The following is a 27,726-nucleotide window of genomic DNA, read 5'->3' on the forward strand; positions in this document are numbered from 1 at the left end:
TGAAGAGGACGCCAGCGAGTTTTCCAGCCTAGGAGACGGCGGGGGTTTGATTCAGGGGTGCCCGTGGGAAGGAGAGCGCTGGGTAGTCCCAGAACCTCCTGACTGTCCTCGACCCCCGACTCTCCGCACGCTCCGGATCTCACTCCCGGGAGGGCCCGGAGGAAACCCAAGTTGGGGTGAGACTCAGAGGAGGGCGGTTCTAGAGGAGAGGTAAACGGGTGGGAACAGCGCTGCAGCCCCCCGGGGCGAGGGTGTGCTGTGAAAAGCGCGGGGGTCAGGGGAACCTGGCAGTCGGTCAGAGAAGAAGGGGGTGGGCGGGCAATGTGACAATTGAAGATATGTAGTCGGAGGAATCAGTACCCAAAGAGAGAGGGGATTGAATCTACCCGGATTTTGTTTAAGTGGGGAGCTGGTCTTCTCGGGGAAAAAAGTGCAAAAAAAAAAAAAAGAAGAAGAAAAAAGGGGAGGGTGGAGCAGGGGATGCGGCGAGTGGACCCCCCAGCCCGTGCTCGGGCTCGCGGGGTGTTGCTGCTGGACGCCCTCCCCGCACCTCCGCCCCAGGCGCGGGGCCTGCCCCAACCCTCACTCGGCCCCTCCCCTGTGCCCCCTCCCCGCCGCGCGGGCCTGAGCCGCGGAGCCGCGACGCGAGTGCAGAACTAGGGGCGCGGGTGGCAGCGGGGCCGGGGCGCGGGCCGGGCTGGCCATGGCGCGGGCGGCGGGCGCGCGGGGACGGGCTGGTTGGTGCGGGCGGCGCGGGCGCTGCGGGCGCTGCGGGCGGGGCGCGCTCCTCGCCTTCGCCGCGTGGACCGCGGGCTGGGTGCTGGCGGCCGCACTGCTGCTCCGCGCGCACCCGGGTGTCCTCTCCGAGCGCTGCACCAACGAGAAGAGCCGGCGCATCCTGGCCGCGCTGGTAAGTCCCGCCGCCGCTCTGCCCCGCGCCGCGCGTCCCGGGAGGGGGGATCGCACCCGTCCCCGACCCCCAGCCTTCCCCGGGGACTTGGGTGGCACCCGCCGGGGGCGTGGGGTCCCGACACCTGCGTGGAATGCCAGAGGCGCACGCCCTGGTCCCCCGAATGGGGAAGCAGCCGGGAATGCTCTGTGGGCTAGCTGGGGTGTCTCTCCCCTTTTCGCCAGCATTTGCCCTTTGTCCCCAGACAGCCTTTCCGTCCTACTCTCGCCACCCCTGAGCCCGAGCTCCGGAAGAAAGTTTGCGGGTCTCATACGAGTGTCTAGGTCTGGTCGAGCCTCCGGACAGCCCCTCGGTGCCGGCGTCCGGTGTCAGGCCGCCGGGCTCTGGGCACGAGCCAGTGCGGGGTTCGGGATCCGGGGTGCCACGCCTCTGTCTCTCGGGTCCGCAGCGCTCCAGCCCAGCCCGCGTTCTGTGATTCCGCCCTGAGCTGCCAGGTCTCCCCCTACCTCGCCAAGCCCATGCGGAGGGCTGGTCGGACCCCGGCCCTCCTGCGCTCCAGAGCCCGGGCTCTCCACGATCACGGTCTGTGGGAACCGATGCAGCGTGCGCTCTGGCGAGCAGAGCGCGCTGCGAAGGCGGCTCGGACCGGGCGGATCCCGGATCCTGGGTCCTCGGCAGGAGCCTCCTAACCCGGGAGGGCCCGAAAGCTCGCACCCAGCAGCTCCTCAACTGAACCGGAAAATTAGGGTGAGGAAGAAACATTTGGCATTTTGCAGACTGCTGCGTGCGCTGGGCTCACATCACGTGAATGAAATACCCACCTTTAGTTGACTGGAAACGTGGCTAGCCGTTCTTTCAGGCGCAAAGGAGACTTGAATAAACGTGGGAGTCCCCTAAATCCCAGAAAGGGGAAGATAGTAGCAACAACTCTTACATGACTTCTCAAGCGATTATTCACTTCCTAAAATAGTGACCGTCTAAGCATTTGGTTTGAAAAGTGATCTATTTTCTAAAAACTCTTCAAGAAACACATGGGAAGTTTTCAGTCCAGTTGCTTACATATGGGTGGGCCTTTTGAGATTGTAGATTTTCAAAATGTGGGACCACAAAGGTTTTTAAAGTAAATGATTTTTTAAGTGAGATTGAAATTGGTTTTTTAAAAAGTGAGCCAGGTATACCAGCTAAAACAAGTTATGCTCCCTAATTAACTCTGACGCGGGTCATAGTGTCATCGTGAATTGAACGTATGTAGGTGAGACACCCATAGATTCTATTGACCCCTTCTAGTGTTACACTTAAGTTTCATCAAGTTTCTTTTTTTCTTCTTTTTTTTTTTTTAATGGAGTTTTGCTCTTGTTGCCCAGGCTAAAGTGTAATGGCCTGATCTCGGCTCACCGCAACCTCTGCCACCACACCCGGCTAATTTTGTATTATTAGTAGAGACAGTGGTTTCTCCATGTTGGTCAGGCTGGTCTCGAACTCCCGACCTCAGGCGATCTTCCCACCTCGGTCTTCCAAAGTGCTAGGATTACAGGCGTGAACCACCACACTGGGCCAGTTTTATCAAGTGTTAAGTTGTAAGAGCTCATTGATTTTTCTTAGGAACCCATAAAAATCCTTTTCATTTATAAATTTTTTCCCCCCTGGTTTTCTTGTGAAGGGAGTGCTGATAGACTAATTATAATAAACAAACATTGATGGTTTGGCTAGAGTGGAACACCTATTTACAAATTTAATATAGTAATCCTTTAGATTAAGATAAAAAAGGAATGCCATTTTTCATTTCTTTACCTTTGGTTAAGTGAGGAAAGGCTTAATAATGGAAATTAAATCGTCCAGCATAATTTAAGTAATTGCTAATCATAACTTTCCCAGCATTCCAGGTCGTAAATTAAAACCAATTCTGTTTAGAGGCTTTACCAATATATCTTCAATGGCAGCCATATGGAATCATTTCTGGTCAGACATAAAGCTGGAGAGATTGGTTCTGCCCCTGAAGGCCCTCAATCTTTCCTACTGCCAAAAGAACGATGGCGGAGGCCACATCCATCTCCCTAGGTGTTGATGTGACGCTGTCTCCGTGAACTGGTTTGTTGGGGAGCAGCCTTTGCCGCAGGCCCTGTTTGAGTTCCTTACTCCTTACACATTCTCAGAACTCTTTCTCCCCCTGTCTGCCTGCCACTTCCTTTTCTACTGTTTTCATCCTGCATATGTTGATGTGAGACCCACACAGTTCCCTGGCTCAAGTTTTACCCAGGACACTCTCAGTTAGGACAGGGTTTAAATATGACCCCAGTCTTCACAATCCCAACTCTGCCGGGCTGAGTTGCCAAGTGGAGGTTGTCATTGTGTCTTCTGAGGACTTGAACTGAATTGAGCCTCTGTCTCCACTCCCCTGGCACTTTCCGATTCATTCTGCCTGGCTTTTATCTGTAATAATAAAACTGGTTGTTATTTTCCTGATGGGCCTCCAGACTCTCATTAGCTTTCACTCTGAATACCAAAGCACAGAAGAAACCACTTTGCCAGCTGAGCCGAAGGGAGACTTTCTGGCAGAGCCCAGGGAGTTGTGGTGGATTTCCCACCCCCGGTAGCAGGGGCTGCCAGTGTTCCCAGGCTCCCGCCTGGCAGGGGGCATTGCTGGCCTGCCAGGGGTGAACCCACCTGTAGGATAAAGGAATCAGAGGAAGAAGCTTAGGGGTGAGTCAGGGGATAGGGGTCAGAGGTCTCCATGTTCTCCCCAAGCCCACACTCCACCTCCCCAGGCAGGTTCCACTCTAGCCAACCACATCCCACTGACAAGTTTCTAGAAGAGCCAACCTGAATTGTTCCAAGGGAATTGAGCCCCGGGTCTTCCAGCTCAGATTTTCCTGGTCAGACTCTAGGGCTCTTCTTACCGGCAGCTTGAAGAGGAACAACACACTGTAATCAAGAAATAGGTGCACTCAGGTCTCTGGAGCCCCGCTTTTCCAGTGGGCTGTGTCAGCAGGCCTCGCCAGCTGGGGGGCTAGCTTGGTGCTGGATCATTGATACGCCTGGCTTCTCATTCATTCTGCAGGCTGAGCCCTTCACACAGAGGCAGAAGATGTGGGCTGCTGTCTGTTGACTCTTCCTCTGGGAAGGCACTGTGTGAATCATTTCATGGGGCTTATTTCACTGAATTCCCTCAACAACCTCTATGAAGTATTTGCTTTTAGTATCCCCATTTCACAGATGGCAAAACTGAGCCCCTGGGAGGTGAAGTGACTTGCCCTGCTTCACACAGTTAACATGGTGAGGAACCAGGACATGACTCTGTGTAGTCTGATGGTAGCAATGACGTGACGGTAAGCGGCTTCTCTAACAATGGAAACCCTACGTAACACCTCGTATACTTAACCCTTCCATAGCAAATCATTTTCAAAGCATGTCAAAGATATCCCCATAGACTGTTATCCTGAAGGCTTAACTGCCTTTTGGCTAGTTAGGTCTTGATGGAATTTCATGTAGTTGTCTACATTAGAGCTTCGTTTTTAATAGGGCAGGCTTATCTTTCTTTGCCTCTGTGATAGAAACTGTTGAGGTCCCAACGGGACTACAGCATCCAGGGCACATACCCAGAGAGATTTCTCAGCAGTGAATGACTCTGCCTGAATGCTCGGCCACATTCCTAAAGTAGAGAGGGGTTACACAGTGGACGAGCTAACCGCGCTGAGATTCTGCAAAGCACAGCATAGCTGCTTCGGAAAGAATACCACTGTCAAGTATGAGTGTTGCTAAACTGCATAGGAGCTTAATGCTCCTTAAAAACAAACACACAAAAGAAAACCCAGCCCTCAGACATGACCTCTGGGACCTTATCAACAGTTTTTCTACACTAGAGTGGACCGGTTTTGTTTTTGCCTGAGAACCATGACATAGAAAGATACTAAGCAATGATTGCAAAGAGTGCTTCTTACAAAAGCTAGGACTGATTTGATGGGAATGTGCATCTGTGTGGATATTTTCACATCCATGAGAAGCACAAATCCACTGCAAATGTAATTAATTTTAACAGCACGCCAGAGTTAGCTGCAATGAGACTAACTTGTTTTTTCAGTTTATTTCCAACTCCAATACCTGTGGATTATATATACACACACATTTGGGTACAAAAAATGTACCTGTCTTTAAGCTGGCCTTAGGAACTCCTCCTACGCAAAGAGGAGTCTGAGAAAGACTACCTTTTAAAATAGACCTGTATAAACTACTTCTATTGAGTTTAAAAACCAAAAAACCCAGCTACTTCAATAGGACATGCTGCTAATAAAATAATTCTACTATTATCTTTAAGATGATGAAAGTTTTTGGGGTTTTCCTTTGTTTTCTTGAGACAGGGTGGCTCACTGCAGCCTCTACCTTCCAGGCTCAAGTAATCCTCCTGTCTCAGTCTCCCAAGTCGCTGGGACTATAAGTGTGGCCCAGCTAATTTTTTTTTTTTTTTTTTTTTTTTTGCAGAGACAGGGCTCTTGCCATATTGCCCACCCAGGCTGGTCTTGAATTCCAGGGTCAAGTGATCCTTCTGCCTCAGCTTCCCAAACTGCTGGGATTACAGGCATGATCCACTGTGCCTGGCCTGATAAAAATTTTAAATTCAAACTTGCAATTTGTACATTAAGTTGACTGTTTTTTTTAAAAGGCTGGATGAAATCTTTTTCTGTGCTTAGCAGGCCCAGACATGCAGACCAATGCTGCAGACTTAGACGTTAACACTGGTAAGCCATGGGAGACGAATTTTGCATTCTACATAAGAAGAGTAGGAACTGAAACGCCGAAAATACTTCATTGTAAAGGATATCAAGGAACATCTGTGCCATAACCACACTTGTATACAGACGGTCCCTGACTTATGATGATTTCACTTACGATTTTTCAACTTTATGATGTGGTGAAAGTGAGATGCATTCAGTAGGAACTCACTTTGAGGATCCATACAACCATTCAGTTTTTCACTTTCAGGGCAGTATTCAATACATTACATGAGAAAGTCAACACTGTATTTTACATTGGCTTTGTTTGAGATGATTTTGACCTGCCATCGGCTGCTGTAAGTGTTCTGAGCATGTTGAAGGTAGGCTGGGCTAAGCGGTGATGCTCAGTGGGTTAGGGGTATGAAACCCATTTTCAACTTACTCTGGGGTTGTTGGGACATTACCCGTTGTAAGTTGAGGAAGAGCTGTGTGTGTTTTTGGGTATGTGTCGCTGTAATGTAAATGCTTTCTTAGGACAAGCGCGGTGACCGGGATACTGAAAAGTTAGGTTATAAACCCAAGACCTTACCTGTAGAAGCTGGCAGGTCTGGTTAAGGCTTTCGTCACCTCCTGCACTTTCTGCCCTTTCTGATACCCAGTGTCGCAGCAAGAAGCAGGCGTCAGGGAGGCAGGCTTGGAAGTCAATGTTCTGATCTTCAGAAAAACAGCCAAAATGAATGTTTCCTTCCAAAACCCATAGGCTGGATGCCAAATTCAACAGTTACACCATTGTTCTAAATGTCTCACAACTCCTGTTTGGAATTGCCCTCCAAATTCACAGGGGCAAATCTCGTATAGATTTGTATTTCATTGATGAAGCACAGTTTGTATTAAACACGGTGCTGTGGGGACCTGACCCAGTGACGCTCTCACATGGCCATGATTTACTGAGCGCTGGGGTAGGGGAGGAAGACAAGAATTCCACTTAGGGGTGGGGCTGGCTTCTGGGCAAATTTTGATTTGGCCAGGCTGGGTAGGAAGCATGTGAGTCCAATGGAGACACCCGAACGGTGTTTCACATACAGCAGCCCAGCCTGTCAGTAGGCGCTTGCTTCAACTGTGCCCTCTCCTCCCAGGGGCCGTTTCTGGGTCTCTGAACACACAGGGTTACTTTGAAACTTGGGGCCTTTGCACAAGTTCTTCTCCGTGACTCAGCTGGCCTCTCCCTTGCCTGCTAAGGCAGATTTCTAACTCCTCTTTCAAAATTGAGCTCAGAGGCATCTCCCCCAGGAAGAAGACGCCCTGACCCCCCACCCTTTCCTAACCAGGGCTGGAGAGGGGACTAGCCTTGAGCGAGCCACCTTAGGCCGGGCACTGTGGTAGGACTGTCTCCCTGTGACCTTGTTTGACTCCATGACACGGCACCATTGTCCTCATTTTCCAGACTCGGAAGCGAGTCACACAGCAAGCCAGGGGCAGAACCCAGAGGCAGACCCAATCTGTGCCAAGCTTAGCCTCACTGTGGCCCTGCCCTGTCACTCTAATGTTATTTAGGAATTTCAAAGGCTGTCCCCTCTGCTCCACGAACTCCGGAGTCTGGCGGCTGTGGCCAGATGGTGGCCCGTCCAGGCTCAGGCGCAGCTGGGAAAGCTGGCGCTGGTGATCTGGGGGTGGCCCAGTCCCAATCCCAGTGGAGCCAAGAGGAGGTGGCTTCTTGGCTGGCAGTTGTCTCTCAGGCCCTGGCAGTCACAGTGGGCACCCTCCTCACTCTGCTTATCACAGGCTAATAGAAAACAGGGCCCTGTGTCTCTCTGACACTTCTCTCCTGAGCCTCCTCTCTCAGTTGCAACCAGGACCACGTCTCCCCGCCCTCCCCTCCTCAGCACTGCAGGACTCTGAAGCTCCCAGCTCAGGGTCACGCCTCTGGCTACACTGGAGTCCTATTCTGTGCTTTTCTTTCTTTTTCAATGGTTCTCTACTTTATGGAAAAGTACTTTTCATTAAATATGTGAGAACATTGTAAAATTTTATGGGAGTGAACCAAACTATTTTGGGTATCATACTTACAGAAGCTTTTTTTTTTTTTTTAATTTAAAAGGAGAACAGGAAACAATGTTTTGTTTGTTTGTTTGTTTGTTTTTTGTTTTTGCTTTGCACTTTCTTATCAGATTTATAGAGACGTGAAACTCTGTAAATACCAGATCTAGTAGGGGACAAACCCCAACAAGTAAAATGAACAGCCCTTGCTGCTTATGCCATCTATATCTTCCTGCTCATGGTGGCCTCAGTTCCTTATCATTCGTCCTCACCTCACCTCTCAGGGCTCTCCTGAAAGGTCTCAGAGGAGCTTGACCAGCTGCCGCGTTCTTCCGAAGGGCGATGTGGAGGCGATGGCAAGCAAAGCATGCTGGGCACGAAGGGTCTGGATCCTCCCATGTGCCTTTCATGATCCGGTGCCTGGGAAAGAGTGACCAGGGTTAAAGCCAAAGAATGACATTTAACCAAGATTCTGTTCAGTTCAGTTCCAAGATGAACACAGGAGGCGCACAACTCCAAAGGTGTTTAAAGCAGCTGGTGAGTGTATGTTCATACAACTTCCTTACGGATGTGGGTTTCCAAAGACACAAAGTCAGCCCCAGGCAAATAGGGTGGTGTCCCTAGCTCCAGGGCCAGGTTCATGAGTTTCTGTCTATAGGTCTCTCTCGCTTGCATCATTGTGTTAGCCAAGCAAGACCCCCGTCGCCCCCACCCAATGCATTTTACAGAGATCTAAATTGCAGTGGCTGGCAGGATCCCCCCCATCTCAGCAGGAAGCCAGGGGGGCAGTCAGACAGCTTGGCTTTGGCCTTTCAGGCTGTTGTACTACCTGAAATAGTCCTGAAAAATATCTAGATACTTCTTTTAAGCACTGGGAGTCTGGGAGTGTTTCTTTTCAATAAGCACTTTGAACGATTAGCCTGCAGTGTTTATAAAGCCCCCAGTCCCTCTCTTATCTAATGGTTTGGGGCCAGGCGTGTCTCAAAATTCAAATCTTGTTGAATGTTAGAAAGATCATATACTACCTTATATTTTGCATGTGGGGCAGTGCCAGTAATGAAGTTAATAATTCTGCGGCAAAATGGATGTGAATTCACACCAAGTCAAACACATATAGATACAAATAGGCTCGTAACTTTTCAGCCGGGTTTTGACACCACATAAGGTCAAATGAGTCATGAAAAACTTGTAAGTTTTCAGGGGTTTTTTGATTTTGGATTTCTTTTTTTTTTTGAGACAGAGTCTTGCTCTATTGCCCAGGCTGGAGTGCAGTGGCACAATTTCAGCTCACTCCAACCTGTGCCTCATGGGTTCAAGTGATTCTCCTGCCTCAGCCTCCCTAGTAGCTGGGACTACAGGCATGTACCACCACGCCTGGCTAATTTTTGTATTTTTAGTAGAGAAGGGGTTTCGCCATGTTGGCCAGGCTGGTCTCGAACTCCTGGCCTCAAGTGATCTGCCTGCCTTGGCTTCCCAAAGTGCGGGGGTTACAGGGGTAAGCCACCATGCTCCTGATTTTGGAATTATTTATACGTCTAGACACTAGAGGTCCAGCTTTTGACCTCAAGGAGCTGCTTGTAACCTGCTTGGGATGGGTCAAGTTGATCTACCTGGCCACCTGCAAGGCTGGGCAGTATCCAATTATGAACCCAAGGCTGTTCTCAGGCCTCTCCTGATGCCTGGTCCTCGTGCATATGCTGTGGCATGCACGCATGCCACCCTCTTGGCCGGTACAGTCACCATGCAGGGAGGCAGGGGGTGCGACGCAGGAAAGGAGTTTGAGGCCCAGAGCAGGTGAGGATGTGGCAGCAAGGTTGGGCCATGGAATCCAAGCTCAGTGGCCCTTGGCCCCATCCTTTGTCCTGGCACCAAAGCTGCCCTTCCACCACTGAGACTTCAAGGTCCTTTCTCATACATGAAATGGGGTGAGAACAACAGCTTTGGGATTTGGCATTTCTCATGGCCTTAGAGGAACGAGGTGACTCTGTTGTTTCATGTGCTGTAGAAGTTTCCGGAAGGAAGACAGGCCTTCATTTGCTGACGTGGAGGAAGACTCATTTGTTGGGGAAATGGGTGGGATTAGGAAATATACTCAACCCCTAATTAAAGTGGTCCCGTGGTTTAGATTTTCTGAAAAAGAAAAGAGAGAAGAGGATGACAGTCCTCTCCTTCCTTCAATACTTCACTTCTTCCTTCCCTGCCTCTGGCAGGATTATCAGGCTGGACGGGCTTCTCAGGGAATTTGTGGTGTGGTGGGGAAGGTCGCCAGGTCCGCTAGTGGCTCCATCCTAAGGTCTCCTGAAGTTTAGGAGAAACACCCCATCCGGGGACTCGTGGACAGTCTTGCTTGCCGCCCAGATGAAAACACGCCCTACTCTTCCAGAATGTATCCTGCATGGGTCCTCCTTGGTCCCCCTTCTTCTCCAGGTCACCAGCCATGAGCCCTGTGCTCACTCATGTATCCTCCAGAGGCTTCTCCTGTAAACATCTGCAAACCTCCAGCCTGAAAGCTTTACAGGCCACTCCATTTCATGTGGAAAACAGCAAGCCCAAGGAATGTACCGCAGGAAGGGTCATTACTGTGGACCAGCCTGCGGGCAGCTAGGGCTCCTGGGTCCCCTCTGCTGAGACCTGACCTAGCTGCTTAGATGTGAGACTTAGAAGCTCCCCCAGTGACCCTGCAGTGTAGCCAGAGTCGAGAGCTACTGGCCTGGTCCAGCCCTTCACCTGTTGGTTTCCTGGCCTCTGGCTTCCCAGAGCCACCCAGCTGAATGATAGGAAGTCGCGCTTCCCGGTCGCAGGTGTCCTGATTCTGCAGACCTGTGCTAGGCCTAACTGAGTCGTGTAATGACTGTGAGCGGCTCCTTTAACCTTCCCCTGAATTACTGACTGAGTGGCCTCTGTGATCCACAGGACTGAGGTTTCTCTGCACAGTTGGCTTATCAGCATCCTGAGGGCAGAGGCCAGGCTGTCCCTTTCCCTAACCCCAGCCGAGAGACGGACGGCACCTGGCCCTCCCCATGGTGACTGACTGTTCCCTTCCTTGCAGTGCCAGGACTACCGGGGCGGCGCGCTGGCTGGGGACCTCTGCGAGGACCTGTGTGTGGCGGGAAAGCTGCTGTTCCAACGCTGCCTGCACTACGACAGGGGCAAGAAGGTGCTACAGGCCGACTGGCGCGGCCGGCCCGTGGTCCTCAAGTCCAAGGAGGAGGCCTTCTCCAGCTTCCCGCCCCTCAGCCTGTTGGAAGAGGAGGCAGGGGAGGGTGGCCAGGACATCCCCGAGGCAGAACTCCTCCTGATGGTGGCTGGGGAGGTCAAGAGCGCTCTGGGCCTGGAGTTGTCCAATAGCAGCCTGGGGCCATGGTGGCCGGGCAGGCGGGGCCCGCGCTGGCGGGGACAGCTGGCCAGCTTGTGGGCCCTGCTGCAGCAGGAGGAGTACGTGTACTTCAGCCTGTTGCAGGACCTGAGCCCACACGTGCTGCCTGTGCTGGGCTCCTGTGGCCACTTCTACGCGGTGGAGTTCCTCGCCGCGGGCAGCCCCCACCACAGGGCACTCTTCCCCCTGGACCGGGTCCCAGGTGCCCCTGGGGGTGGCCAGGCCAGGGCCATCAGTGACATCGCGCTCAGCTTCTTGGACATGGTGAACCATTTTGACAGTGACTTTTCCCACCGCCTCCACCTCTGCGACATCAAGCCGGAAAACTTTGCCATCCGGAGCGACTTCACAGTAAGTGGCGCAGGGCGGTGTGTTTCTGTGCAGAGAATGGAGCTCTCGGGTCTGGTGGGAAGGAAATGAGAAGGTTTCTGAGCTTGTGTCCTGAGTTAGCAAACTACTATCGCTTCTGTAGCCTCAGAGAACTCCCACCTACCAGAACACGTCCTTTCGGGTGTCAGCAAGGAACAGATGCATCTCGAGTGAGAATCTGAATGAACGGAGCCCCCAGTGGGAGGCAGAGAGCTGGGCCAGCTTTGTCCTTCCAGAAGGCTGTTCTGCTTCCTTCACCTGAGCTCTGTGGCTGCTTCGAGCTCACGTAACAGCAACCTCTCTTGCGGGTCTGTTTAACTTGTGCAGAAAACAGTCCACAGGAGGCGAGGAGCTGCCAAGGACGATGCGGGAGGATGGCCTCCGGTGTGGGGACGCTGTTCTCAAGCTGCCCATGCTCTGTGACATCAAGTAACTTTCCCCAGTGCTTTTTGTCTGGAGAGGTTCCAGTCAGTTTCTATTCCATATGTAAGACTTCTAGAGGAACAAATGGGGTTTTAGTGCCTTCCACAAGGGAAAGCCCTGCCCAGGTAGAAATACTTGCCACTGCACCACAGGGGACATGCATGCTCATCTCCACTCTGGGGCCAGGCGGCTGTGTGAGAACAGTGAGGTGTGGAAGAACAGCAGCAGGAGCCTCAGTGTCTCCGTGTAACACAAACCCCTCTCCCTTCACCCAGCTAGGCAAACACTGATGTGTCAGATTAATGCGGCTGCGATCATCCCGGTGCCCTCATGCTGTGCCAGGCACTGGGACCATCCAACAGGAAGTAGTAATAAGACTGGCAGGGATGTCGTGGCTGCAGGATGGGTTTGGGGAAGGTGGCATGCTCTGCTCCCCCGCCTGCTGTAACAAGTTCATTCTTACGCGGCCAGTACCGGCAGCAGAACGGCCAGACCAGCTTAGCTCCAGTCACCTGGGCGTGCTGGTCACTGTGGGGCCTGGTTCATGGTGGGACCACGCTCTTCAGCATGGTTGCAACATAAAGGGACAAAAAGCAGGCACTGTGACTGCCAGTCATGGCCTCCAAGTCAGGTAGCCTAGGAGTGGCATGGTCTTCTGAAGGCAGCTGGAAAACTAAATTTGCTGCCAGTGTAATGCCCTCATTCCTGTGAAGGGCATCACATATCTTGCCCTGAGTGCTTTGTCCTAATGCCTCACCTCCTGCTGCCCTGGAGGGGCTGACCAGTCAGCGATGTCAGGGAAATAGCTAGGAGGTTCTGGGAGGTTCCAGGAGGTCTGTGTGCTGGGCTGGGAGCTCGGGGGGAACTCAGCCCCGCCTACAATACCCTGAGCATCTCCCAGACACTGTCCCGATATGTGTGTCAGGGGGAATGACCCACAGCCACACCGAGGCCTTGAGGAGGAAGTCAGGGAGTATCCACGCACAACCCACCTCCCCCAGCTCCGGGCAGCTGCGGGCCAGTTCTCGCCACTCAGTCACTCCCTTATTCCTCCAGCAGGTATCAGTGGGCATCAATGAGTGGGACCCAGCAGGTGCTGTAATTGTTGCGGGAACTTCAAGGATATCCGCTTCTTGAAGGAGCAGAGGCTGATGGGGTCTGTGATGCCGAGTGGGCGACATCAGATGCTTTTACACACTTGTTGATTATCCAGTTACTGGTTTGTGGGAACCACCTAAGTTGTGCCTCCAGTATCTTGCACACCATCAGCAGAAAATATTTGTTCAAAGAAATCGTGACTGTGCATCCTCAACCTAGCACCAGACTGTATTTCGTTGGCTGGTGCTGCACCGCTCAGGGCTCTTACCTCCACTGCAGCCTTGGCCTGGGCAAGAATAGGGAGGGGAGGGCAGGAGGAGACCCCTTTACCAGTCCTGTTCTCCACCCTTCTTGCAGACCCTGAAGTTCAAGGAATTATTTTACCCAAGATTTTGCAACTTTTAAGTGAAAACCAGCAGTAGCTGCATGACCAGAGAGCTCATTTAGAAATGCAAATTCTCAGACACCACGTCAGACCTATTGAATCTGAAATGGTGGGGGTGGGAGCCAGCAATCCCGGTCTTCAAAACAAGGCTCCTAGTTGATTCTCATGTGTGCTCAAGTTTGAGGGCTAGTGATCTCAGAGTCCCGGCAGGTGGGCCCTGCCTTTGAGCCCAGGTTGCTGGGCTGCCCTGGCAGAAGGAAGGGGCGCCTCCCAGTGGAGGTGTAAGAATTGGTCATTCACAGTCGTTCTCTCGTCTGCACACTTGCAGATCTTGAGAATGTGTCCAGTGGCTGTAAATGAATAACTAGGAACCTTCATGATCCGAACTATTGCCAGTCAGTGATCTTTTCCAACAGATGGTATGGCTTCCTACTCCAGGGCCACAGTTTTTGGTGAAGAATGAAATAATTCTCATTCATCTTCCTGTTCTGATGCCAGGAGGAAGTTTGAAGAAGAAGAGGCAAGTTAGGTAATTTTATGCAGGAAGGACTTTATGATTCTCTTGATATTAAGAAACATGATGTAGGTTTTTTTTTTTTTTAAATACTGTTCTTATTTTAGGTGCATAGGGTTATGTTTATAAGAGTTGTAATCCATTCTAGACCCCATACACTAAAAATTAAAAAAATAAATCTGGCTCTCCCTGGGAGATGAGAAGGAAACTATCAGAAATGGGAAGGAGAAGTTGCAAGAAGCTAAAATTCTAAGTAGGGGCCCGGGGGAGGCTGGGGAGATCGCGAGAAACCATAGAAAGAATAGAAAAGTCGTGTAGCCCCAATAATGAATTATAAAGATGAGAGATTCATTAGCATAGTCCTTATTCACTTTTAGTGTATTAACCGGGGTAAATAATGAAATCGGCTATTTGTTTTGGCTAAATAATGGGATAGGAAAGATTAAAATGAGAAGTTGCTTACAGCGCCTGAATTAGTAATTAGGCAAAACCCCTTAAATAGAGAAAAGGTCTGTCTGTATTGTTTATCTTCATTATTCTCCACATATTTTGAACTAAATTATTCTCCCCTGCTCTGTTTTACTAAATAATCCCCAAGAAACTTCATTGCCTTCTAGCATCAATCCTGAATGAAAAACTAAAACCAAAACCAAAAGGTGCCTCCCAAAGTGCGTAGGATTGAAGAGGCAATGACCAGCAAATGAAACCCTTTTCGAAACTCCCAGAGGGAAAAAGAAAGGCTGATATTTCAATGCTGACCTGTGAAGGCTTGTGAAATGCCACTGACTCCATCAAGTTCATCAACTTTCCTAGTGGCTGTTTAATACCTCGAAGCTATAAACGGCTTGATTTGGGCAGATTCCAGGTTTTCTCAGGTTTGAGCTCATCTGTTTTTGTTGTTGGATCCAGGTGGCGGTGGAAGAGCTACATAATTTAGAAGTTATTCTCTCTCTGTTTTTGAAGTCTGTTTGGTTCGATGCCAGGAAGATAAATCTGAAGTTCCAGCGGTCATCAGGTTCTCACGATGACAGTGGAACTCAGGCGTCGCTCCTGTTCAGGGCCTCTGTGTATCAGTCCTAATTTGAGAACTTTGATATTTCCCCCACTTTGTCGTCTGACTGGTCAGTCTGAAACCAGCTGACTCAGGTAACAGACATGCCATGAAGAGAATGTAGGCACTGCCCACCTCAGTTTCTCCATCACACCTGGAGACCCGCCACTCAAACGAGGATTCCCTGGATTGCCTGTATTTACGGGAATAGATTCGCTGTATCTTACAGCTTTTAGAATCCTGACCCTTGAAGGTCAGAGACCCACGTGGTAAGGCAGCGGAGGGGAAATTCATGTATAAGGCCTCTCAGAGTTGCTACTTGCAAAGCTGAGAAAATGACTAAAGACGAGAAATGATACTTGTGGTGATAGTTCCAAATCCTGGGCTTTCACTGGTGGCTGCAGAGGTCCTTTTTGCAGTTAAAGCCTTCCACTGTAACTATGACAGTCGCCTGTGTAAAAGAAAATGCATGCAGACACTTTAGGGGATCAATCCACTCCCCAGGGCATGGCCAGGGCTTTCCTCTTGGCTCATGGGAGTTGTGGGATCACCTGTGACCTGGACAGTGGCACCCGCACGAGGTGAACCGAAGTTGTGAACAGGCTCTCTCTCCGCGGAGCCCACCAGTAGTCCTTTGATAGCCCCATGCTGTTTTGATTACAGGTGGTGGCTATTGATGTGGACATGGCCTTTTTTGAACCTAAAATGAGGGAAATCCTCGAGCAAAATTGCACAGACGATGAAGACTGCAATTTCTTTGACTGTTTTTCAAGATGTGATTTACGAGTCAACAAGTGCGGAGCGCAGCGCGTCAACAACAACCTGCAGGTAAGCAGAGGCTGCCGGAGCTGCGGGGAGAGAGGGCGCTGTCTGGCTGTTTCTGCCTGCTGGCACTTCAGATACCCTCAGTGGAGCTCAAGGTCAACCTTTTCAGGCCATCCATCCGGCTCGATGTGGTCAATAAAGGCAGGAGGGTGGGGATGGGACAATCATGTGCTCTTGGTTGCCTACCCCCAGGGTTGTTGGCCAGGCGACCAGGGGCATCTGATGAGGGAGCTCCTGCAGAGCTGGCTGCTGGGCTTCCTCTTGCCCAGGCTCCACCCCACGTATCTACCACCTCTCATAAGCATGGGCACATACACGATGAGAACCCTGAGACTAATCCATCAAAGATAATACTGAGAAGGGTGTGAAGCAGTCCCAAGACACTGGCCTAACTAGAGGTTGAACAGAAACTACCATCCAGACAGGCCAGAGGTCAGTACCAGGAGGTGGTTTAGAGAGAAAGAAAGGAGCCGAGTCCAGGAGATCAGTCACAAATGGAATACATACAGGGTTCAGGCAGTCAGAGCTGGCGGGTCTCAGGTCCCCCATCTGGGGTTGGAGCATCTCCCCTCTTTTGGCAGAAGCTGTCTCTTTCTGCCCTCACTTGAGGCTTTCAGGTGATGGCGGAGACATCTGGGCCCACAGGTGCTGATCATACCCGGAGGAGGCTCCCGCAGTGTCTAGGCAGACCTCCCCTATGGCCTGGTTGCATGCAATGGCCTGCGGAGGCTCTGGACCCACACTATCCAACCCACTCTCCTAGAGGGCCCTCCACTGTAGCTTGTCCTCCTCATTCCTTAAACCTGAAAGGCCAATGTGAGCCCACTGCAGACCCAAAATGCAGTTGAGGTGGGAGCAGGAGAGAGGAGCCCCATGTGGTGCTGCATCAGCTGTGATGGGGGATGATTTGGGAAGGTGGGGACAGGTCTGCTGTTAACCTAGTGGTCCCAACCAAGCCAAACGAACACCCCGACTCCACCACCCCAGAGTCTACACAGACCTTTTAGGCCAAAGAATCACTGAGCATTTCCCTTTCAGGAAGCCTAGGAATGTAGCGGCCTGCAGAGGCGTCTCCATCCCAGCCTCTTTAATGTGGACTCACACCCTTGGTGAGTCCGTCATGAAATCATTCTTCTTGAGCTGTGGGAAGAAGATAATTTTCACCTGAGCGTCCACCACCTCGTGATCCCAGCCCACAAAATAGGAACACAAATGCCTGCTCTTTGCGATGTAATAAGAGGCTGAGTTTACACCCTTTCTATAGAAAGGGCTCTTACCAATTCATCAAGGGGCAAGATGAACACAAAGAAAATTGGCAGAACAGGCACCAAACACACCAACGATGAAATCCAAATGGCCAAACAACTTGGACAAACTTTTTTTTTTTAAAAAGACAAAGTTTTGCTCTTGTTGCCCAGGCTAGAGTGCAGTGGTGCAATCTTGGCTCACTGCAACCTCTGCTTTCTGGTTGCAAGAGATTCTCCTGCCTCAGCCTCCCGAGTAGCTGGGATTACAGGCACCCACCACCACACCCAGCTAATTTTTTTGTATTTTTAGTAGAGACGGGGTTTCACCATGTTGGTCAGGCTGGTCTTGAACTGCTGACCTCGTGATCTGCCCGCCTCAGCCTCCCAAAAGTGCTGGGATTCCAGGCGTGAGCCACCGCGCCCGACGGAAGAACATTTTATCTTACCATTCAAAGACATTCAGATTAAAATCCAATGATTGTAAATTTCACTTACCAGTTGGGAGTAGTTATTTAAATGCTATTAATTAACAGTTGAGGCTTCAAGGAAATAGAAAAGTGTCTATATTGTTAACGTGATTGTGAATTACTTCTCTCTTGAGGGGTCGTGGCTGTTAGACATAGCCATGCTCTTTAGCTGAGCAATTTTATTTGTGCACATATCTGATTATTGACTTTGAATAAAGTCCTGAAAATGAAATTACATTTTCTTTAAGGATATGAGAAAATATGAAGCATTATTAGGTGAAAAAAATGCAGGTTACAAATTAATATTTACAATACCATTCCATTTCTGTTAAATAGTATATAATCCCTTATATACCAAAATGTCAAAAGCAAGTATTTCTGGAAGGTAGGATTACAATTTTCTTTATTTTATATTTTCTTGGTTTTTTACTTTTTATTTCTATTTTATTTTATTTTAGAGACAGGGTCTCGCTTCATCACCCAGGCTAGAGTGCAGTGGCGCAACCATAGCTCACTGCAGCCTCGAACTCCTGGGCTCAAGGGATCCTCTCACCTCAGCCTCCCAAATAAACAGGACTACAGGTGCATGCCACCACACCTAGCTAATTTTTAAATTTACTTTTTGCAGAGACATGGTTTCACTATGTTGCCCAGGCTGGTCTCAAACTTTTGGCCTCAAGTGATCCTCCCATCTTGGCCTCCCAAAATTCTAATTCCCAAAATTACAGGTTTGAGCTACCAAAATTCTGGGATTACAGGCTTGAGCTACCACACCCAGCCTTAATATTCTGCATTTTCAACCCAAATTACCCCCAAAATTCTTGCTCTATATAAATTTACAAATCAATGAAATGGAATAAAAACTATTTCAGAAATAGACTAATGAAATACAAATATTTAGCCTCTGATAAAGGGGGCCTTGTAGACCAGGGCAGGGTCAGCTGGGTCGCACAGTGAACGGTGCTGGTGAACTGGCTGCCGGGCACGACAAACACCAAGGTAGCTCCCTCCTCCTGACCTCAGACTAGATTCCAGATGGCTCAGATACTTACACATAAAAAGAAGAAATCCTTAAGGTACCAGAAAAAGCTGGGAGAGTTTCAAATACTAGTATAGAGAAGGCCTTTGTAAGTATGAAACAAAGCCAAAGAGGAACAGTTCACAAATTTAATTATCTTTCAGGAAAAAAAAAAAAAAACACACACACAACAAACAAACCCATGTTGGCATAAACAAAATTACAAAAAAAAAAAAAAAAAAAAGAGCAAATTTAAAAGTTAAATGAGAATATTTGTAAAACATTTGGAGTTCTTCTTATAGACCAGGAATGTAGAGGGTGGAAGGGGGCTTAGCCCCGGCTGCTGGAGCTCATTCCCCCCAGGACTAGCTTTGCCAAGGGGAGACCCACTTTCCAAGGGCAGCATCTAGTGATTGGTTAAAGAGGGTGGGCCTGACACCAAGGCCCCTGTGCCTCACTAAGGGACAACTCCACAGGGACCCCCCCAGCCCCACACATTTACTTCTTCCTCAGTTTCATGGAGTGTGCTTCCCAAGGACAGACCTCAAAGAATCCCTGTGTGCAAACCTCCGTCTTAGAGTCTACTTCCTGGGGAACCAACCTAAAGCAAGGGCGATGTCCTTAAGATATAAAGAGCATCTACAAATGAACACAACAAAGGCCAAAAATATAAACTTGACCATTCATTGAAAAGGAAGTACAAATAACGCTCAAACTAAGAAAGATGCAAATTGAACCATTTTCACCCATCTGTTGGCAAAATGAATCTGTGACATTTGTGTTGGAGTGGCTAAGGGAGGATGAGCAGTCTTGGATACATTGCTGGGGAGTGTAAATGAGAAGAAATCTTACGGAGTCAATTTAATGTGTCTATCAAAACAAAAAATGCACATGCCCTTTGACCCAGAAATCCTATTTCTAGAAACATAGTCACATGCACAAAATGCAATAGCATATATCTGCAAGACATTTATTGCAGCATTGTTCATAATAGCAAAAGTTATTATGCAACCTCAATTCCATCTATAGGGAACTGGTCAAATAACTTATGACACATGCACACATTTCAGAAGTAGCCATTAAGTCACATGGAATATCCTCATAAGAACTGATTTGGAGGGAATGGCTGGGCGTTGTGGCTCACACCTGCAGTCCCAGCACTTTGGGAGGCCAGGGTGGGTGAATCGCTTGAGCCCTGGAGTTCAAGAACAGCCTGGGCAACATGGCAAAACCCTGTCTCTACAAAAAATACGAAAACTAGCCAGGCATGGGGGTATGCCCTTGTAGTCCCAGCTACTCAGGAGGCTGAGGTAGGAGGATCGCTTGAACAACGGAAGTCAAAGTTGTAGTGAGCCAAGATGGCGCCACTGCACTCCAGCCTGGGTGACAGAGTGAGAGCCTGTCTCAAAAAGAAAAATCAATTTGGAGGGATCTCCCTCATATAAACGGGGGTGGAAGATTGAGAACAGTGTGTATAATATATTACCTATGTGTGAAATAAAAGAAAAAGGAAATGTGTATGTCAAAGAATGTCTCATTCTCTGAGTGGGAGCTGAGCGTCGGGGTGAGGTGGAGCCTGAGATCGTAGTCTAGCCTTAAGAACATTTTAAATTTCGCACATGAAAATGTATTCTCTATTTAAAAAAAAAAAAAAGCCATAATTAGGTTTTGAAAGGAATCCTTGCCTTTGCAGGGATTGTGAAATAGAAGTTGAAGGTTTTTGTCCTCTGTGAAGCAGCAGCTCTTTACAATGGAGGCATTTGTTAATTGAGTCTGATATAAAGTGTGATATAGAGTAAGAAAGCATGATGCACCATGCAGAGGCAGGTCATTTCTCCCAACGTGGGGGAAGCTGTCAGAGCTACAAAACAAACAAGATGTTTACAGGGAGAAATTTCCGGGATCCTCAGCATCACTGAATTTCATACCTGATAAGAATTAAAGAGAGTGTCTAATTTTTACCTCTGCTCCTAGAATAACACATTTCACAGAGCCTTCAAAGATCCTTATGCCTGCAGCCTTTTCTGTCAAATATACCTTTGTTTCATGAGCCTTAAAGTGCTACACAGGCAGTCACTCAAGTTCACACACTTCTCCCTCATGCACTGTTTGGCCCCCTGGACGACCCGGTCAGGTGGTCAATGTGGTCACTAGGACTGGCTTGTGGATAAGAAATCTCGTCTCCAGGTGGTGACAGCAAAGCTGACCTCCCTCAGGCCTGCAAAGGACCAACTCCTTCTGCAGCAGTGACTGTGACTTTTGCTTCCCTTCCTCCCTAGAAATGTGTCCAGTCCTTTTACAGTGTCACCCAGAGCTTTGTCCATCTGCTAGGGGGCTGGAAAGGGAAGTTTCTGCCTCACACAGACATTGGCCTCTCTCGGAGGCATCGCTTGCTCATGGTGCTGAAGGGTTTAAGGGGCAGAAGTGAATGCATGTTTCCAAATCGGATGGTCTCTGGAGTGTGCTCCCTGAAGGACGGGGGTGGGGGTGGGGGTGGGGTTGGGGGTGGGAGAGAAGCCGAGATCTGTTTCAGAACCAATCCTGGGCTTGGGAAGCTTTCAGGAGGATTTGCTGCCCTAAATTAACTGCCCACCTTCTTTCCCTCAGGTCATCTGTGACAAAATATTTCGCCATTGGTTTTCCGCACCTCTCAAGAGTTCTGCGCTCTCTTTCCAGCTTCAGCTGCAGTTACAGGAGGCGGTGCAGGAATGTGCAGACCCTGGGGTCCCCAGCGGGAACACCCGGAGAGACGCCCCCAGCGTGTTCTGGAAGCTTCGCCGACTCCTCCGAGCCACACTGAGGGAGTTGCAGGAGGCAGAGAAGTAGCCACTCTCTGGCCTTCAACATGCTCACACAGGAAAAGTGACCTTTGCTGGATTTCTTCTGCCATTGTTTGAAAGATGAGCCATTTCCCCTGTGCAAATGAGTGTTCTCTGGGGTGCTGTTCTGGCCTCCACAGTGTGGAGTGGTAAGTGCTGCTGCCAGAGACGATGCCTCCCTCGCTCTGGTCCCACCCTGGCCTCTGACCTGTCGCCTTGTGTAAAAGGAGGGAGGAGGTACAGACCTCCCTTCAGGAGGGCCCTCAGTCAGAAGACACAAACCTATGTGCCATTATTCTCTGCAGAGAGCACTCGTACCTGGTTATCCCAGCGAGTTCCAGCTGTTCTTTCCTGTAAATCGTTACATTAAAAAGTGTGTGCGTGCATGCAAATGAATGTGTATGCCTGTGTCTGGGTGCAAATGAGCATGTGAGCATGTATGAGTGTGCCCGTGTCTGCATGTGTATGAGTGTGCACAGGTAAGTGTGCTCATGAGGCGTATGAGTATGCCTGAGTGTGAATGTGTAGAAGAGTGTGAATGAGTGTGTGCACATGAGTGCACAGGTGTCAGCATGTGTATGTAAGTGTGGGTGTGTGTATGTGATTGTGTGAGTGTGGACAGGTGAGTGTGTTGGGAATGTGGTTTGGGGTGGGGAGTGGTGCTTTCTCTAGTGTGTCCTTTGGAACAGCTTGCCTACCTAGCAAAGAAGTGTGACCTTTCTTTTGGAATTAAATACAATGAAAAGAAAATAAATCGCATCCTTAGGGAATGTAATTTGCATTGGAGAGCGTGTGTAATGGCAGCTTATAGTACTTTTCATTTTGTGGAATCCACCAAGGTTATGGATGGGGTTTTAGGGAGCCTCGTATTGCAATACACCTTCCCCTGGACAGCGACTTGTAGGTTGGCTTGATGCAGCATTGTCTTCACCTCCCTCGAAAATTTACAGTAGAGCAAATGCTGAGGTCAGCATTGACTCCAGGCAGGACCAGAGACCAGCACCTTTCTTTTGATGGACTGAAGACCAAGTGATAGGCATCAAGTCATACTGTGGCATGATATGCTCATCAGTGGTGATCCCAAGGAGGCTTTTCCGGCAAAAGACAGACAGGGGGATGGACCACGTGGAGCCAGTGAGCTTTCACTTAAAGGGACCTGCCTTCTACCCATACCTGTGACCCATGAGTGCTCAACAAACCAACGGGTCACCCCTTTACAGAAATCCCATGAAAAGGGAAATCGAGAAAGATGAGAGAATCAGGAAGTCATGTTGGCAATTTACACATTAAAGAAGACAAATTAATCTGACATTGTGAAAGTCACAAATGGACACATTCCAAATGATCTCTTATCCTGGCCTGCAGCCCCTTTCTAAACCAGAGAAATGGGAGTGCCTGCTTCCAGACTTTGGGGTCACATTTACTGACTCTGCCCCTCAGGGCACGCTGAGAAATGTTGTGTGAAGGACTAGGATGATCAGAGGCCCCCAGCTCTAAATTCTGTCTTCCCCAAAGACCTATGGGAAGGCCCACTGTCAGCTGCCATTCTTACCCATCACCACTGGGGATCTTCCAAATGACACTGAGTTCCACAGAGGGCCTCCGCATCATGGACATGAAGACTCACTTTGCAATTGTATTCTAGCAAGAAGAAAAAAACCCATGTCAGTCACCCTGCGGCACAAGTAAATTAAAACCAAAGTTCGATGGCCAGGCCTAGGACTAGTGGATTCCAAAGGAGAGGGCAGGGTTTGGGCTATTGGGTGGAGGCTTCTATTTTCCCCAGAGCTGCGCTGGGAACGATGCCTTTCTGTGGTGGTCAGGGGCATATTTTGGGCCATGCTCACCTTCTAGGCAGGTTCTCTACAAGCAAAAAGGTTTACAGGAAGATGGGTGTGAGACAGAGGGAGGGAGGGAGGGAGGGAAGGAGGGAAGCCACCAGGGCTTTGCCCTCTGTGCCCTTTAAACAGTGGGGTTTTGCTCTGGGAGGTCAGAATGGGTCTTTCGTGGGTAGACCCTGGGATGCCACCCATTCATTAGTGGCCTGAGCTCACTGACCAGGCAGCAAAGCCAGCCTGGAAAAGAGAAATAGTTAGCTTTCATTTCAACCAAAATGGAAACAAATGTTTTTGTTTACGATGGGGACTATGCAATATATAATTATCCAAGACGATTGTGGTTTTATTGATGAAAGGGAGCTGTTTTATCTCTTCCCTTTATGTCTGGCTACCCAGTTACACACATACACACACACACACTCACACCCTTTTCCATCCCTGCCTGGGAATTCCCATTAGGGCAGTGGCTCTTAAACTGTAGTGAAGCTCAGTTTTGTTTTCAATTTTGAAACCTTGCAAAATAATGCTTTTATATAATGTAATAAATTAACACTATGTATATCAATATTTAGTATTTTGAATATGACCAATGACTTTTTTTCTGGCTGATCTAACTGAGCAACAACCCCACTCATAGAGGAAAATGTCTCCCTAAATGATTTCTATGTTTTGTTGTAATAACACATGATAGACAGAACACTCTCAGAGACACGTTGATGGGAGCTGAAAGAGAGTATGAAGTAAACTCATCAAGCTCAGGCTATTCCTCTTTAAGTTTTATCCAAATTAAAGCAAATGGTGCTTTATTCATCTCCAGTCCTTCATCCTTCCATTGCCACAGTTTACCTTGACAAATTGTAGTTAAAACTTCATTTGATGAAAAGAAAGAATTCCATAATTGCATACTCTATTGGCTTACAGCTGACAAAACCATGACACATTGTGGGTTGTGTAGAAATCGTAGGTGGCTCAGGCCACAAGTTTGTAGATACCTGGACTGTTCAACAAGTCAGTTGGCCGACGTCAACTGGCAAGGTCACATAACGTCACAAATGTTTACAAACGCTGCCAATACTGCTAAACCCTCCTCTCAATTCGCATCTCACTTGAGACAAATTAAAGCCAACAGTTCGGAGACATGCTGCCTCCTACAAGTGCACCCTGCTTAGCCTCCCATGCATCCTGCCCCGTACTAAGGCCCAGCCTACTCAGCCCTTCTAGAGTACCCAAGATGAACACCCAGGACATTACCTTAAATTATTGGAAGAATAACTGTTTTTAAATGTTGATTTGGAAGCTATTCTTTGAACAGCAGTAAGTGGAGGAGTTTGGCTGGAAATTTCTAAAAACAATGACCACATAAAGATACTCTTTCATTCACCACACTAGCCCCTGTAGTTGGTAAACAAATGCCACTCTGGCTCTAATATCTGTTCGTTCAGGGGAAAACATAGCTATGGAAAGAAATGCCCCCACCCGGCTCACATTCACGGGCTGCTCCTCCTTAAAACCATCCTTTTACTTCTGTACCTTTAAAAGAAAAGCAATCTGTATTACAGCTGAAGCTGATGGAGCTGATTATTGATTTTCATTTAAAACCTTGCCTCTCAGAGTCCGTTCCTTACCTTCTGAAATGGGGATAATCACCTCGCTCACAGCCTATTGTGAGGACTTAAGGAGATGATGAGCACCACGCCCATGGCACAGTGTCTGGTACAGAAACGAGCACAGGAATGTTCCTCGGTAGCAGTGGACAAATGCCAATGAGAAGGACTCCAGGTAGGGGACCAGCTTCTGAATCGCACTGCACCTGCACTCTATCTCAGGAAGACCCAGTGTCAGGCTTTAGCTTTGTATGACATTGCACCTGGAGCCGCTGTCTGTGGATGCTGGTCTTGGCTAAAAGTTTGGTCTGGGTTTTCCTTACTGACTTAAAGCAATGGTTCCCAACCTTTTTGGCATCAGGGACTGGTTTCATGGAAGACAATTTTTCCACAGATGGGGTAAGGGGGATGGTTTCAGGATGATTCAAGCGCATTACATTTATTGTGCACTTTATTTCTATTATTACTACATTGTAATATATAATGAAATAATAACACAACTCACCATCATGTAGAATTAGTGGGAGCCCTGAGTTTGTGTTCCTGCAACTAGATGGTCTCATCTGGGGGTGATGGGAGGCAGTGACTGATCATCAGGCATTAGATTCTCATAAGGAGCTTGCAGCCTAGATCCCTCCCATGAGCAGTTCACAATAGGGCTTGCACTCCTATGAGAATCTAATGCTGCTGCTGATCTGACAGGAGGCTGAGCTCAGGTGGTGACGTGAGCCATGGGGAGCGGCGGTAAATACAGATGAAGCTTGGCTCACTCATCCACTGCTCACCTCCTGTTGTGCAACCCAGATCCTGACAGGGCACAGATCAGTACCGGTCCATGGCCGGGTGCTGGGGACCCCTGAACGAAAGGTGACCAGAGAGTGCATCCAGGTGGATGCTGCTATCAGCAACATTAACATCCTCAGCCAGCTTCTGTTGCCGGGCCCCAGCACACACTTTGATAGGTGCTGACAAATTTTCCCTGAGGAAGACTACACCAATTTACCCCCCTACCCACACGCTTTTCTTTTATCCTCACAAAAACTAGATATTGGTTGATTCTGTTTCTGCCTAATAGGAGGGGGAAACACAGATCTTATCAATTTGCATTTCCACATCACTAATGAGGCTGTGCTCATGTATTAGCTACACGTGTACTTTTTTGGTGAATTGTGCAGACTTTGCTAATTTTTCACTAGGCCATCTTTAAGAAATGATTAATCCAGTATATATGCTGCAGATATTTTCTTGCAATGCATGGTCTAATTATTGACTGCCACCGTCAGTGAGGAAGCAGATGACTGAAGCTGGCTACTCTTTGCTAAGAAACATACTTCTTTTTCTTTCACTGTTGAGTACACTTTAGGGTAAAAGGCTGCCTGTCTGTTTTTCACCAAGTCGAAGGGCTTTCATGCTTGTTTTTTAAAATGCACCCGAGGGAGCTGTCTGCTCCTGGGCCATGCCTTCTGCTGGACTAGCCACTTTTGCTTTGTGAAATGAGAATGCCCAAGAACGATTTGGCCCCCCTCTTGTATCCTGAAACCTGCCCTGAGGGCTTCTCATTCCCAAGGTTGGCCTTCCTTCTGCTCCTCGTATTTTTCCAGTAGGGTGTAGTTCACTATTGCATGTTGCTGAGGCTCAGCCTTTCAAGAAATCCTACAGGACACTCTGAAGAGCGGAGAAAGGCATTTGCTGGGCTCCACTTTGAGTGTCTTGTTTGAGCAGTTGACGAGGCCTGTCGTGCTGGACCCATATTAACTGCAGTAGGGATGGCAGTGAAGCAGCTATGTTGTCTGGGGTCTATATTCCTGGGTTTCCTTGTTGTGCGCCAGGAAAACTTAGAACATGGACACATACGAGGAGTTTAGGAGCAGAGGTTTGATAGGCAGAAGAGAAAGAGGTCTCCAAGTGGAAGGGACCAGCTGGTGGCCAATGCGCCGGATTTTATAGTCTGGTTTAAGAAGGTGGTGTCTGATTTACACAGGCCTCACAGATTGGTTGGATCAGGTATGGCATTTACATAGTGCATGGGGGAAGGCTGGTCGCCCCACCCTAATCTTATTATGCAAATGGACTTTCCAGTGGATCGGGGCCATCTTGTCTGCTCTTCACTGTACACGTGCTGGCAGAGAAGGGAAGGTAGAACCGCTATCCTGAACATGTCTAGTCCCTTGCTCCCATCAGCATTCCCTCATGCAGACTCCCAGCTTGCTTGTCCCTGTTTGCAGCTCGACTTTACAGGCTGCTCGTTGTTAGAAAATGATTTGGGGTTGCTTTGTCATTAAAAAGAAAAGCCTTACCGAGGACTCCCATGCCTTCACTATCTGCCTAAGTAATTTCTTCTTCAGTCCTGTATCAGCAGGTTGGGAGGCTGAAGAAAAGACCCAGAGTCAGCACACAAGACGTAGAGTTCACTGAGGGGAACTTTTACACAAAACGATCCGGCTGTGCTGGGCTGGACGGGAGAACTGCAATCGCTTGCAAAAGGCATGCAGTTTATACACCACTTCGCTGCATCAACTACCTCCACCCAGCAACCTTCATTTAACCCAAAACAAACGGCCTTTATCCCTGGTATTGCTGCGTTCTGTGGTGTGGGCTGGGGGCTCAGATGTTCCTCATAGATAAGGAGTGAATCTCCAGGATGGCCACTCCCAGATTCCTTGGCTTGGAACGGAGCTAAGGAATCATGCATACATGGCCATTCTCAGGGTGTTCTTAAGTTATCGCTGTCAAGTGCACCTGCCATAGGTGGCCAGGAGTCCAGGAGCTCACAAGCAGGGCACTTTCTTCCTGTCTTTGGACGTCTCCGTGCTACAGAAACTCACTCACCCTTCTCTGCTTCTCCTGCCTCTTACTTGGGTTGCTCTGGGCTCAGACTTTACCTTTTCCTCCTCTAAAGTCACTGGCAGACCGGGCATGGTGGCTCATGGCTATAATCCCAGCACTTTGGGAGGTGGAGGCAGGTGGATCGCCTGAGGTCAGGAGTTCGAGACCAGCCTGGCCAACATGTCAAAACCCTGTCTCAACTAAAGATAT

The 27,726-nt window shown here is 49.0% G+C and overlaps 1 protein-coding gene across 4 annotated transcripts in view; it reads left to right on the plus strand.

The window, feature by feature from the left end:
* The first annotated feature begins 654 nt into the window (after positions 1-654).
* DIPK1C (divergent protein kinase domain 1C) overlaps positions 655-27,726 on the plus strand; it is a 151,567-nt gene continuing 124,495 nt past the window's right edge. For 2 of the 4 annotated variants that reach the window (XR_011616758.1, XR_011616759.1), the window contains exons 1-4: positions 704-910; positions 10,706-11,383; positions 15,536-15,700; positions 21,037-21,397. Coding sequence is in view for 1 of the 4 variants with exons in the window: in XM_011754080.2 (XP_011752382.2) it covers positions 704-910; positions 10,706-11,383; positions 15,536-15,700; positions 21,037-21,255 (1,269 nt within the window). In the remaining 3 variants the exon portion in view is untranslated. Of the gene's footprint in view, positions 911-10,705; positions 11,384-15,535; positions 15,701-21,036; positions 23,149-24,697; positions 24,866-27,726 lie in introns of those variants that run through there. The other 2 variants (XR_011616757.1, XM_011754080.2) reach the window with 2 other exon arrangements.

This window comes from Macaca nemestrina, chromosome 19 (genome assembly GCF_043159975.1).
Source record: "Macaca nemestrina isolate mMacNem1 chromosome 19, mMacNem.hap1, whole genome shotgun sequence".
Taxonomy (NCBI): Eukaryota; Metazoa; Chordata; class Mammalia; order Primates; family Cercopithecidae; genus Macaca; species Macaca nemestrina.